Consider the following 15344-nt stretch of genomic DNA (forward strand, 5'->3'; position numbering starts at 1 on the left):
ATTTCGGCAAGTGTCTTCCACCGAAACGTCACGAGTGACGTTTGGGCACCGTGACGTTTCACGTTGGTGACGTCTCGGCACGGTGACGTTTCGGTGGAAGTCACGTGCCTAAACGTCAACGTGACCTACACTGAAACGTCGCGGGACCATTCGGCGCCGTGCATTCTGGGACGTTTTCCATAATTCACCGCGCGGTAACGCCGACGCCGACGCCGCTCAAGCCAGAAACGGGCGCCTAAAAGCTGCACTCTTAAAATAGGGGCTGCTCTAGTTGTCGCACGTACGGTTACCAAAAAGTCTTCATAGGGATATGGTTATCGGTACAGAACGAGATTAGAGAAGGGATAAAGCTACATTTATTACAATATCCAATGAACCGTTTTCATATAAAGACGATACGAAGTCGCTCAAACTCCATGGCTACGACTGCTGGAGGGAATGAGGGCTGCGATAAATTCCCTGCCTTTTCCGAAGCTGATCCGAGCCGCGGGAGAGTCAGTAGAGGTGGTGCGACCATTCTTTCGGACGCCAACCGAAGCTCGAGCTTTCGCCGCTGCGAGAGGAAGGCATGCGCATGTGCAGAACCCTATTAGGAAAAGAATAGTAACGATGAAGACCTAACTAGCGTCCACTGACACGCCCCACGAATAAACATGTGAAACCATGTGCCACGCGTCCACGAAGAGACTCCTACCGCTGTCTCATCTTGTCTACCGTCCGGATGAGTGCTTAGGTAGCACGAATTTCAGATTGAAACGCGTGTTAGAGCGAGCTACATGATCATGGATTGCACTCACGATCGCAGGCGATCAACAGAACACCGTCATCTGCAGTTGAAAAGAGCGGACACAGAACAAAGACGCTCACAACAGTGTCGGCTGCTGCGAATGCGTCGCGGCGACCGCGGTGCTGCATGCACAAGCGCCTCCACGCGGTCATTTTCCAGCGCGAGTCCGTACCTCCAGCTTTGTTTCTTACAATACTCCTTTAAGCCTCCGTAATTATAATAAGCGTGTCCAATGTTGATAATTCCATTAGACTAGCTGGTATGGTGACCGTTTGCCATCAGTTTCTAGTGGTGTAAACAATACAAGAAGCTTTTAAAAGGTCGGAGCATATCTTTGAAGTTGCAGTGACATGTGTCCTGACGCAGCATTTAACGTGCGCATATGGCCCTCGTAGAAATGTCGGTTTCACCTCTTGACACATATATCATGCAGAAAATCTACACAATCGCGAACAAAGAAAGTCCGAGTACCACAGCGGTAGCTACGGAATAAAATAAAATAAATTTACGAAACATTTTAAAAATGGTCCTGGATTTTCGCGGCTATATAACGCTCGAATGCAGTGGGCATAACGACTCACAACTTGTTTGAGAACAATACACCGACTATGTGGTTCACCGGGATCCCGCTCCTGTTGGGTGAGTTTTGAAATTACTTAGACGATTGCATTGAAAGTATTGTTAAGCACTGCTGCTATGTGTATGACGCTCCACTTACTTTGTAATAAATATTTGCAACCTGAGCACGTATGAAATGATTCCGTTTAGTCAAGTCTATACTTTTTATTTATTGAATTAATAGGAACATATGAAATCATTACGAACCTTCTGGGATTATATCAAGTAAATCAGAGCTAAATTCAGATTTGTCTCAGTTTCAGTGCTGCCCGTAATACGGGTGAATAAAGCCATACAAGCTATTACACTCAGTCGTGAAGCTGCATATTTGAGATACCCGATGTATTTACCTCTTGTCGATATCATTACAGAAACTACCTTACAAGCGAAACATATTGTATCGCGACGAATTGCGCTGAGCACGTCACCAAGGAAATGGCTTCTGCGCAACAACTTGTCTCCTCTAATGTTTACTTAATAAGCATGTGCTGAACAGTAATACAGTCGTATCTCGTTGATAAGGGTTACATTAGTATGAATACCCCACTATATGGACTCGATTTCCAGGGACAGACTGGGAAAATGCGTGATTCTTTCTCTCGTCATTATAGACAACTCACATTATGGGCGATTTTTTTCCCGGGAACAGCGATGTACATATTAGTGAGACATCGCTGTATATGTTTTGAATAGGGTTGAAGTTGAAAAACTAGAATATTACACGAATAGCCTTGGAATGCATAAAACCTGTTCCGAGAAAGGGGCTTCCTTCTGCATTTCGACAAACGTTCAGTAACCGTGTCAATCACCTTTGATTTCTGCTTAGGCCCGTTCGAATGTTTGGTAACGTAGTAAATCTTTAAGATATAAATCGTGAACACTTTCAAAAACCAGAGGTTTTGGTTTCTACACACGCTAAAATTTCCGTTTACCATTGGTTGAGTGGGCTGTGTTATCAAGGACATGTACACAGTTTGGTGCATTGTTTTACATCTTTTATTAAAGCTGGCTTAACCCCTTTCCCGTGGAATTGCAATATGCCAATCGATATTGTGTTCAGCGAAAGTATTCTTGTCACAGTTTATGCATAATTAAATGCCTCGCTCGAAATTAAATTTATATAACTGCATTCCTAACTCAAACTATGTTCGAGATGTAAACTTAATAAAAATAGCCGTGGATCTGGGATCTCAGAACGCTTCCCAGCTTCGAAATAATGAAGTTGGTTACCGTGTTTGCCAGTGCCTCCGTTACTGCCTCTTAATGGTAAACTGAAGGCCTTTTTACGCTGAACCACCTTTTACGCTGAACCACATCCGCGATCTGTTAGTTGTACTGATGCACGCGAAGAAGCGATTACAACTTGAATGATGTTGCATATAATTATTATTATACTAATAAATGTGATTATTATGTATAGGAAACAGAACTTCCATTAGTATTTTACGCGTGGCGTACATGAATTGGTTTTTGTATGTTTTAATGCCTCCAGCGTCCCTGGCCTTCTCAGGAAGCGCTGCTGATGAGGAATGCAAGAACGGAACAAGACCCGCCTCGGTGACAGTTTATTTTTTATTGTTCAAGTGGAAACGTGTCGTGTGTCGATTCATGAATAAAAACTAGAGTTCCGAGCCGTCCACGTTTTTGTCAACAGTTTTTCCAGAGAACACAAAATGGACCTAAATCGTGCAAAAAAAAAAATATTTCATGGCTCAAATAAATAACACTCGATCCTCACTGTGAAAATAAGTTATCGCGAATAGTCCTTGCAACTTGGTTCTTATGTTTATTCTTTTCACAGCACAAAGATGGAGAAGGCTGCGACTATTACTGCATGAACAATTCAACCAAACAATGGGACCATTTTTTCTATGGGGACGGTGAAAAATGCTTTGTGAGTACCAAACCTAATCTTGTTAACACAGCTACGGGCTTTCCCGACTGCTGGAGTTATGTTCCACATAAACAAATTCTACCTTTACTCTTTTTTTTTTTTTTCAAGCATGTTCACTGCAGAAATCTTACAATATGCGACAGAAAGAGGCGCACATCCGGTTTTCTTTAGTACCTTTATTCAGGTTGATGCCGAAGGTTACCACTTTTTGTTTAATTATTCACCATCAATGATATATCTGGAGACGGTATGATACTATCGTACTATCCTGGGTTTGATTTCTAGTTTATTCATTTGTGTATGTTCAATGGTTTCGGATGCGACGGTGACTTCTGAAACTTTCGAATCTATTAATTGCACAGGGGTAGCGATGATGTCAGAAGGCCGAGCTCTCATTGGCTGATTGAAAAAAATTGTGGGTAGACCTTAAGGCATCTAGCCTTTATGTCTACCCACTATCCTTTCAATCAAAGCCAATCAGAGTTCTGCCTTGTTCTGACGTTACCGCAACGCGTGAGCAAGACGCAGACGCTTTGGTCTCCCTATAAGCTAAAAACATTGCGTTCTAACAGTGAGTCAAAACAAAATACAGGTATCTTGACTTTCCCTGCAAGTTTACTGAGGCTACAGTCGTGGCGCTGCATGCCCCGCTGCACACGGTCGATGCACAATCACTATTTACCAGAATCGAAAAGTTGGCAAAAGTGCAGGAATTCCATTGCCACGTGATACTGGAACGTAACCTGAAACCGTGGCATCACATTACTATGACCTCACAGGGCCAAGTAGCGTCATGTAACGTCGCACTGTTCGGTGATATCATATGAACGTGATATGATTAAGGTCAAGAACTTCATTTGGCTTCATGGTGTCCCGTGATAGCACGTGACCTCAAAATGTGTCCATGTATCTAGCGGATCAGCTTTTCCATAAATTTATCAGGGGAACACTTCTTGTGACGCCAACGTAACGTGACTTCATAATTTCTCCGTTGAACGTTGCCTGGAAGCTTTGTTGCTCTATTTAGTGAGAAATATTTTGCGCTGTACTTAGCAAGAAAACGAACCATGCGACGTCCCGTGACGTGACGTCAAATGCCGTTGCTATTTCTCCGCTAAATTTAGTGGATAAATTTAAGGGGCAACGTGACGTTGAGCTTGGCAGTCAGCCGTCCAAATTTCATGCACCGCCACTGTTCTGCCTGCAGCCTTTAAATAAGACCTACTTCAAAATGGCGGCACTTCAGCCATCCTACAATCATTAGATAGCTTTAGAGTAGGGGGCCCCGAAGCTTGCGGGCCCAACAGAAATAGGGGCTCCCCACTGCGCATGCGCAGAGTCCAAACTCTGTTTGGGTGTCTGGGTTGTCGCTCGCCCCCAACGCAGAATTCGAGAAATAGCGTGGGGCCCCGAATTGCTTGGGGTCGGGTTGCGTCGGCAAACATATGGCGGCGCCCTTTCCGCTCGCTTCGGAGCAAATTCGTCATAGTCGCTGCAGTGTTGGCCAATTTCATTGCTAATTAATGGTGCGACCTGCTTTTGCTTTGCTTTATTTCTCTCAAGTCACAAAAAATGAGCGGTGCAATCGCCCTGTTTTAAAGATTGTCCCCGATTCTGGACGTTTCTAATCCTAAGGAGACGCGGTAAACGTTGACATGACAACCTATACATTGCTACTACGTGGTTTTGAGTGGATTTCGTTCGAGGCATGATATCTGCAGCTTTAAAAGAAGTATTTCAAAGCTTCAAAGTCGCTCCAGCTCAGATCTAAATAGAGCAGCTGCTCGCAGAATATGTTCGCTTGCGTTGGTCTCAGTTTGGCCATAGTTGAAGGCCTAAATCTTCGGAGACAGGTGGTCAAAGCGCGCACGAACGCCTCAAAAATCTGAAACGGAGCGCCGAATTAGATCGCGGTAAGGATTGGATTGTTTTCGCTGAATACAGCCAACAACATTTACACTGATTTTAGATTGTCTCTTGTTTTAGCCGGCTTGATTGTGATTTACTTTAACTTTTATTTGTAAACAAAAAGTGCTTCCTAAGCGCGTATGGTTTACGTTTATTAATATTTTGTTTTTAATTATTACGCTCGTTAGCCGCATTGGCGCTGCAAGCGGAAAACGTAAGCGCGCTGTGCTGCGTTGTGAAACCCCTATTCTGAAGGGCTGTTTACACTCCAACGCCGACGAACGCGATGCGCGCCGGCGCAGACCGACGTTCATCGGCCACTACGCCGCGCCGAGAAGAGCCCGAACGATGGTGTCTACAGTCCAGCGTAGACCAACGCTGGTCCAGCGTGCCCCGACGAACTGCCGCACTTTGCGCATGCACGTCTCCGTGGCAACCGCATCGTCTGTACGGGTTATCTATGGGCGGTAGGTTGCGCTACCTAGCCTAGATGCAATCGGTCAGTGTGGCTCGTCCTCGTGTTGTCATGTCACGCTTCAAAACAACCATTTGGGTAGCGGTTAGCAGTTCAAAACCAAGCAAATGATGATGATGACAGGTGTAAACCTGCATTTATTTTCTCATAAGTGTCACACAAATGTCAACTAAAAAACAAGAACGAAAAAGGAAAAAAGCACGATATCGCGTCCGTCGAACCTAGTTACTTCGCTAGGTTCGACCTAACGCAACCTTGTTGCGCTTGGGTGCCCCACTTTCTTAGGGGAACTGAAACGTTGAGGCCCCTTATTCTAAAACTCTCTATTATTGTCACTTACCAGAAGCTGTGTCTGAAATAGCACGAAACGCTTCTCTGTTATCTATACAGGTAAAAACAGTCCGGTCGACAAAGCAAAAAAACTCTCTCTGAGCATCTCGAAACCGCATATTAAGCTCAAGAAGTTGAAATTTATAAAAAGTAACTATCGTCCATGGCGCCCTCTTTGGACTAAGCTTTGAAATGGCGGCGCCGACAAGAAACTCGCCGAATGGGGAGCCGATGCCGCACAAATAATAGAAGCAGATCTAGTTTGTGGGGCACGCGACGATGACATCTCTGAGACGTTAGAGAATGAGTTTGTTAAGCAGACCTGGTAGGTTCTAGGTAGCCGATGTAATTGCCCTATTTAAGTGTGTATCGCCAATCTGGCGTGGTCTAAACAGATTAACAAAAAAAACATAACAGTTTTAGAACGCGCGAGCAGTTCAGTGGCGAAAAGTATTACCTGTATTTTGACAAGGTGGAGTACCATGATAGGTTTGGAGTTTGGAGGCCCATAATATTAATAAACTGATGCTACCTGCCGTGGAGTCGGCCGACCTCTTTTTTCAATGCAAGACTGCCTTTTTAATAAATTTAAAAATTGCTAAATTATCCTCTCAGGCAAATATGAAGGCCGAAAATTCAATAATACAGGAAGAGATAATATCGCAAACCACTTGCCCATACTCATAAAAAAAAATATAAAATATCAACACCGGAGACGTTGAACCTATTATGACGAAATGAATATAATTGCTAGAGTTCTCTGAAATTATAGTTGTCTGAAACTAGTTCAAAGCGTGTTTGTTTTTTGCATATAGTAAGGTATCTCTTATCTTACTCTCGTATGCGTTTTGTCCAATAAAATAAATAAATTGGGCACATGACTTCCAATGAAGTAAATAGGGATATTGTGTACGTACGCTCTATTTGGCCGGATTGTTTATGGTGCACAACAAAAAACTAATTAAATAATTTAAGCAAAAAATAGTTTTAATCAAATCGCGCAATAATGTAACTTGTGGTGATTTCGGATTTCAATGGAGAAAAAGAAAAGAGGATGACGACGAGGAAGAATGCTGAGAGAGAGAGAAGTGTTGAAAAGAAAGGAAACCTAGAGAAGAATGCTGATGTGGCTGGTTGACTGTGTGTTTGTGTGCACGGAGGAAATTCGGCGCGAGTGGCCGGTGGTGGAAAAAGAAGAAGGAAGCCAGGAGGCGACAGAACAGGACAAGCGATTAGGAACCGGTGGACGAAAACAACCGACCCGCAGCGATAGGCGTGGTCGGCACGGCTTCAGTTCGTCGTCCACAGATACAGGCCTGGTCAGCGTGCCTCAAAGGCCGCCCGGACACTACTTCGAACCCCACCCTTCAAGCCATCCCGTTGTCCACTACCGGCCCCAACGCGCCAATCTACCTGGCATCACGACTTTGGAGTCTCAACCATGACCACAATTCAAACCCGCTTCACGCGCACTGTGATGTACTATTCTTTAGTTACCCTTTAAGTGTTAGATTTTCCGATAATTAATTTTTGGATTTGCTCATTTTTTAGTTGTTTAACGCTTTAATACATATTTTTGCTGGCCCAAAAATGTCGTCTCTTTCTCCATACTCTTCGCGTCGCACACCCACGCAAGCGTGAACACGGTCCACTATAGTAACATATCCAGTCCTGTGCAAGTTTGCGATGTGTCTGTAATCGCAGCAGCTCAACGTTTTCTAATTAGAATAATATTGCATTTCGATTTTCAAAAACGGATATAAACAATATATATAAATAAATTATATATATATATATATATGTATATTTACTTAGCACTCGTACTGCATGTTACAACTTAGGCACAGTTCAAACTCGATTCTTTTTGTCTTCTCTTTTTCTCGCAGTACAAAGAGGGCAATTTAAGAGGCACTTGTAAAGAAGGAATTTGCAATTTGGATGAAAACAGTCCCGAGGATAATCCGGAGACCCCTAACGATGGTGATGGGGATGATGATATAAAAGATGATGATGAGGAGGAGAAGGATGATGATGATGATGATGATGACGACGACGACGACGACGACGACGACGACGATGAGGATGATGATGATGATGACGACGACGACGACGACGACGACGACGACGACGACGACGACGACGACGATGATGATGATGATGATGATAGTGATGATGATGGTGATGATGATTATTAGGAGGAGGAGGAAAAGGCGGAGGAGAAGAAAGAGGAGGAAGAAAAGGAGGAGGAGGAGAGAAAAGGGTAGAAATCGAAGTTGAATAAGAAGAGGAAAGAAATCAAAAACAAGATAAAAAAAATAAAAAAAAATATTTGACGGATAATTTCCCGAATAAAAGCACCGAATCTAAACGATGCTTAATAAACTTGAAAAACAGGAAGTTTCTTCTGGGTACAATGTTTTGAAACGTAAAGTTCTTTTGTTTTTGTTTTTTTAAGCCCGATATTGTTACAAATTATGTTGAAACATTTCCTGCCGTATTTCACTCCTTTTACTGGTAGCCACTTTTTGACAGCTGCGTATTATTATTACGAACGCCGCTGCTGGTACCGCTTCTAACCGACCCTGTAATTTCATTGATATGTTTAGGGAATCTAGAGACTGCATTGGACGCGTAGCACGGTCAACCTCGGTTGCGTAAAACGTAATAATAATGACTGTAATTTCGGCTTAGATTCAGTGCTTGCTTACTCCATTTGTAGTCAACAAACAAATATAAATGGAAAATAAGCAACACGTTTCATTGTAATAAAAACGTTCAGCCTTTTCACTCTCGTGAAGAAGGAAGACCAGCGGAGCTGTACTCGATCACGGTGTAAGAGACACTCTTCAGGTGAGGACACGGCGGGGCTGAACGTGGGACGCGAGGAATCAGGTTGTGTGCGTTCGACGGGCATCCGAAAGGCTGCATTATTTCGCGGCCATCGTGCCCGCGGCTGACAGTGTCGCCGGCGGCCAAACGGCGATACTGTGTGAGAGCGAAACAAACTATCTCGTTGCCATGACACCCCGGTACACCGTGGTCTTTCTGCACGAGCGACAACCTCGCTGGAGCTCTGCGTGTGTGGACCATGAGGCGGCACGAGCCGTCTTTGCCGTGCCCACGGGTCGACGAGTCACCTGCCGGCGCCGCTTGAAACCATAGTGAGAGAGAGTGAAGAGCGAACTTTATCGGGCACGTCGCCAGGAGCGCGCTGTCCTCACCTGAAGAGTATCATCTTACACCGTATACTCGATACACTGTGTGCTTCTTCTTCGTCGTCGTCTGTTTTTCGCGCTGTTTCCTACGATGAATTCCCGCCAACGCGCCCAACTATTCATTCTTCATTATAGCTCGAAAGGCTGCCGCCATCTACGAGCGACGGCGGAAACCATACTAATTCTGTGCTTGCCGCCGTCGCTTTTAGATGGCGGTAGCTGTCCGGTAGGTTTGCGTCGACGTGCACGGACACGATCCTGGGGAACCCTCCGCCGTAAAAAAAAAGGACGTTTATATGGTTCAATTCAAAAAATGCCTAATGCTAATATGAGAGATATAAGAGAGACTGGAACAAGTTTACGAAAACGTATGAATCTACATAAAGGTCACATTCGTCCACTCGTTCCCGGACAAGTTTGTCCTCACTTTAACTCGTAGGAACTTAACACAGTTTCTGAATTTAGTCCTATTATACTTCAAGGTGGCTTTAGAAAAGCCGGTGACCGGAAAAAAAGGAACCTAGATTAATTTATAAATTCAAGACTCTAGAACCGAAGGGCCTTAACATTTTTAAAGGAACAGTACCGTCGATTTCCTTGATATTTTATATATACCATTTAATCGATGCCACACTGCTCTTTTCTTTCTTTCTTTTTTTCTTGTTTAATTGTCTAATACAACACGAGGGAATATATTATTAAATGACAAACTTATTACAACACCAGGCAGTGTTGGCTTCACGCTAACCGTATGTCTGAAAACTGCTTTTACCTAAAATAAATCCTTCCAAATCTACCTCTTTCAAAATACCTCAAACTCCCGGAGCACACATTTGATAAGTTATCAGTAACACTTCTAGAATTTGTATTTGAATCACATCGCGAATGCGAACAGCGCGAATCCTCTATATTACACCGATTCAACGCAAATCAAATTAAAACGTTGGGTGTCGCATTTCGGGGACGTCCATCCATGAGTCCATGCGGTTCAATTACTTGGCTTTATGAATAGCATCGTCAATTAAACGTGGCTGATAACCTTGGTTTTCTAATACAGCCTTATAAGTTTGGCTATTAGAATCCAACGTAAATTAATAAATGAAAGTCCAGGAACATTTGCATCGATTGCAGCATTATAAAACCCCCCAAAATAACAATGGGACGGCATTTCTTATGCCAACGTATTCTTGACAGTGGTGCTGTTTGTAGCCGGAATTGAACCATGGAGGTTTTTTCTCTTATTTGGAGGTGTAATATTTGTTTTCTTTTTCATATCCGTGTACGTGCACATACACACACACATACACATGGTGTTTCAGGAAAGTTGGACAAATTTGATATTCCGAAAACTGCGCATCGCGCTTAAAAAAGGTTTGCGTCGTTGTAGTCCTAGGCCAGGGGCCTATTTAGGAAAATTATTGAAGTTCTAGATAAATAAGTTGTTATTTATTTCCAGAAAATATATATATATATATTTTAATATTGAGTTTAAAAGTACAGTTTTTGTAAAAATTTTCCAGAGCATAATCGAAAAACATTAAATCAACAAATTACAAAACGATAGAAGGCACGCGCCATATTTCACAGCGTTCTGAAAAACCGCACAACTTCGACGGGTTTTTAAGTTTCGGTTTGAAATTGGGGAGCCTCTCGTCACCGACGGCGCCGCACCCAGTGGAGGAATAGTGCAATTAACCTATGCTGCGCTGTCTTCGGGAAACGGAGGGCAGGCTGTTTGCATTGTTTTCTCACGGGTTGCGGTGCCGTCGGTGTCGATTGAAAACCGAAACTTGAAAACCCGTCGAAGTTGTGCGGTTTTTCAAAGAGCCGTAAAATACCACGTGTGCCTTCTATCGTCCAGCAATTTCTTGATTTAGTCTTTTCGATGATGCTCAGCAAGAGTCTAATTGAAACTATGCCATTAAACTCAATATTTAAAAACTTAATTACGTGAAAACAAATTCACAACTTAATTATCCCGAACTTCACTAATTTGCCTTAATAGTGCCGTGGCCTAGGACCAATATGACACAAGCCCTTTTTTTGTGTGTGTGATGCGTAATTCTCGCAATATCGAATTTGTCCACCTTTCGTGATACACCCTAGCTGTGTATATATATAGTATTCCACGTAGCTTGAGCGAAGGTTTAAAAATATTTGCTGCATTTTAGGAAGAATAAACCAAACGAATAAGTTTGTCCGTTGTTTGGAGCAAGTCAGGGTCTTTTTTCCCCGAATTAATTAATTATTTAATTAGGATTATTATTAAATTTCGAAACATTGAATATAGAGCGACAGTTCCAATGACAAAGTTGTACAGCGCTCTCAGAAACATCCAATTCAGTGATTTTTACCAAGAAACTTTACAACTTTTTTTTTTTAGTGGGCTTCGTAAAGAGTTTGCCAATTATAGAAAAATAACATGTGACTGCGCACGTTAACCTTGTATTACAGCGCTCTCAGCAGTGGCTTGAATAAACTAGGCCAGAATGCTGAATAGAAGACTGCTAACTGAGCGCTGTTGAGAAAGTCGAGTTTTTTTTTGTTTTTTTTTTTATATGATTTGGGCGTTTTTTGTTTTGTTTTGTTTTTAAGCCTGGAGAAACGAACTGTATTAGAGGTTTCTCGACAAATCCCACTGAAATGAATATTTCCGAGGACGCTCTACAACTTTGCCAATGGAACTTTTGCTTCAAATTGAATATTCCAAAAGTTATTTCATAATAACAATTAATAAGTTTATTGGGCAAATTAGAAAAAAATACCCTGACTTGCGCAAAACAGTGAACAAACATTCCTTCGTACAGGTAGAAGAGCGCGTCGAAAAACTACAGAATGCACAGAAAGAATGAAAGACGTAAAGGACGAACACAGAAACACACAATTCTTTCAATGAGCAATGAACATTTATGAGATGCCCATGGCGCTACGACCTTGAACTCCAAAGAATTGAAAGGAAGAAAACGAAAATACTCAAATTTAAAATAAAACCAAATTACTGACATTTTTTAAAAATACGAAGTTAAAATGATAGGAACAAAATTATGGAAATTAACTACTGAAAAAAGGGAGAACAGGAAGAAGAAAATAAAAAGAAAAGAAAGGAAGGCAATTAACCCCTAAAAAAGGGGGAAAGGCAGAAGAAAAGAAGGGAGAAGGAGGCAAAATTAATAATTGATCAAAAAGAGCATTTTTAAGATAATTCCGGCAAGTGGAACTCCAGCTCTTTTCACGATAACGCCAAAGAAGGCTCGGAGACATTAGGGACTTTTAGCAAACCGTTTCCGAGCTCCGCGTACCGCACTAGCGGAGCCTTTGAAGCTCGACCAACTCTATACTTACGACCACTCCATCTGAGCACTCCCTGTGGAAGAGCCTGCTCCCGGCTGAGGGCCGAGTTTTAGCGCCGCCTAGTGAGAAGCGTTCTCACTAGGCGGCACGAAAACTCGGTCCTCCTAAAGCCCCTCTGTCCTGGGAAATTGGCGCCATTCTTTGAACTAGCCGCCGCGCACACTATTGGCCCGTCGTCACGTGACATCTGCCTTTCGGTTTTGGACTTCCTGTCGTCATGAATTTCCCAAGATGTTGCTACGCCGCAGCTGACGGGCTGCTGCGCCCGTAGAAAAGTCGACCGGAAAGCTTTTCGGTGATCCCTCGGTTCCCTCTGAACGGGAAATGAACCTCGGAGGAAGATCTTGCTGCACCAAATCGGTCGAAAATAATTCAACCCGACGGGAGCCGCAGAGTTATGCGAGGTGAGGGCTCTGTATAAAGCGGGAGGCACTCACTTGATCGAATGACGTTTTAGCGAACGCCCACGTTTCACCGAATGACACTTTAGCGAATAGTCAGACGCCGCGAAGCGGCGTTTTCGGGTGGGCCAAATGGGTTCACATTTTTGTAATGAGCCGCCGCAGACTGTCGCCGCGAAGCGGCGTAAAGCGCAGCGCGGCGGATGGGTTAACGTGCGCCCCCGTTATTCGCTGAAACGTCGATTCGCTCAAATGTCGCCGTTCGCTAAAATGTCATTCGCTCATGTGATATGGACCCAATATAAAGCTCATTAGCATGCAAGAAGACAGCTGTTTATATAGACCTTTGTCCGGAAGTGCTCTTTTTAGCCTCGACCGCAAGGAGCAAAAGCGAACAATAATCTCGAACCCAGACGCTCACGGGGAGGGGGGGCTGCGTCGGCCTGCGCCGCCGCTTCCCGTCGAGGGCTTCTTCGCTGGTGTGCCGACTGCCGTTTCGCCGGCATCGGTCCTGTTTACCGCGGTATGTGAGTATAGTGCCCGTAATTTGAGAGCCGGGTGTCCATACGCCACTTTGCCGCTGTTGGTTTTTATCTAGCCGAGCCAGAAAACATCTCGCGACGAGTTGACCGCGCCGCGAGTGACGAAGAAAAAGCAAACATGGCGACGGTTTGTGCGATTGCTTTGATGGCTCCGGTGTTGAGTGTCTTCAACGTCCTCGTGAGAAGGTTCCCCTGCCCTTCGAAGTTATTGCAAGCACCACGAAAGATGTGGAATCATCGTCTCAACTACAAATAAGCAGGCCTTCACGAGCAACAACGGCGCCGAGCAGGCGCTCGGCACAGTTGTGTCAGGCTCACGCAGCCAGCGGCACAGTTGTGTTGGTTGTGTCGTCAGATGTTCAACAACGCCGAGGTATTTTCATTTATCATTTGGAATGGCTTCAAGAGTGGGAAATTAATCTATTTCGCGGATTGTTCACGCCGAGGCGAGTGCCCTCCGTTGCAGTGCCGTCGTCGCGCAAAGTGCAGAGCAAACCGGGTGGCGATGGCGGCGGTGCTCTTTGATCTTGCGCCGTCGGGTTCATGAAGTCCGGAGTAAACGTACGTACGTGCGTCTGCTGGATCGGTGTTTTGGACTTCCTCAAAACTCTTCTCACGCGCATTTTCTTGTGAAGCTTAGTAGCTCATTACACCTCATCGTCGACTGCGCTCATTTGACTACGACGGACGAGCCTGCGTGATGTGAATTTCACTGCCTAAGATCCTTGGTGTGCTAATAAAACGAGGGCTAATAAAATATCACCGCTAACTTCTGAACAAACGAGTCGAAGTTTCGTCTGCTATCATAACTGATCGCCTGTCACAATATTAATCAGTAGCGTTCCTAGACTCCGCCCCCACAGGCACCGTGCTTCGTTGCCCGATAGTAAGTGTCTCCTGGTACCTTGTAGAATTCCAGCTCCCACTTCAAGTAAGTACCATCCTTTAGAACTGGCAATCAATAGTTTCGAACCCAGACGCTCGCAGTGTGTGTTTGTGTGTGTGTGTGTAGGGGGACGCGTGCTAACATACTCGGAGCCCTCGTTTACGCCGCTTCGCAGCGGCAGACAAGGTGCCACATCACAAAAGAAAGCTAATCCGAGCTGTCTATCTAACTAGACCCATTCGCTAGTCATTCGATGAAACGTCGTCGTCTCGTTTTCATTCGCTAAAACGGCGTTCGATCAAGTGAACGCCTCCCACTTATTTCGGCTCGGCAGAGCCGCGCTGCCGCAAAAAGGCAAGCAGATCGCGAAAATCGGTCTCAAACGTGCCACGAATGTAATGTCGTATACAAGAAGCCAACAATCAAGCATTTGAAAGCTACAAGAAAGCGGTAGCGAAATATTTACTACGCAATAAACCCGGACTGAAACGCGGATGTCAAGGGTCAGCAGACACCGAGAACATCTAAGACAAAAAAGGTTTTCCCTTATTTTCCTTGATCGAGATGGGTTCTCGAATGTTCACGACATCTTGCCTGTTGAAAAACGGGCCGCAGAGGCTTCTGGTGAAGACATCTTTCACGATGTGTCGGAGCATTCGGACAGCCAGCCGCATCCAGCTACCCAAAGCAACGCCGCCAACGCAGCCCCCCCTCCCTGCCTGCCAGTTCTTTCCGCACCCAACGCCACAGCCCTCCGTGTTTCCAACCCTACAAGATATTGGAAGGCTCGAAAGATTAATTCACGAGCTTGGCCAAACAATTGAACACCGTATCGATGCGATTGAAAAAAGGCAGGAAGCCAACGAGACAGTCCAGCGCAAGACGCGAAAGAAGACCAAGCAACCCGCCCCCAGTGACCCACCTAGAATTACGCCCT

General features: G+C 44.4%; 1 protein-coding gene across 1 annotated transcript; it reads left to right on the forward strand.

The window, feature by feature from the left end:
- Positions 1 to 1395: 1395 nt before the first annotated feature.
- Positions 1396 to 8066, forward strand: LOC8042425 (pheromone-processing carboxypeptidase KEX1-like; the record flags this gene model as incomplete). Its single annotated transcript, XM_029988119.2, has 4 exons — positions 1396 to 1426; positions 2898 to 2962; positions 3207 to 3299; positions 7899 to 8066. Coding segments are annotated over exons 1-4 (357 nt in total), but the record flags the coding sequence as incomplete, so codon positions are not given.
- Positions 8067 to 15344: the final 7278 nt, after the last annotated feature.

Source organism: Ixodes scapularis, unplaced genomic scaffold (assembly GCF_016920785.2).
Source record: "Ixodes scapularis isolate PalLabHiFi unplaced genomic scaffold, ASM1692078v2 PGA_scaffold1__304_contigs__length_218370807, whole genome shotgun sequence".
In the NCBI taxonomy this organism is placed as follows: domain Eukaryota; kingdom Metazoa; phylum Arthropoda; class Arachnida; order Ixodida; family Ixodidae; genus Ixodes; species Ixodes scapularis.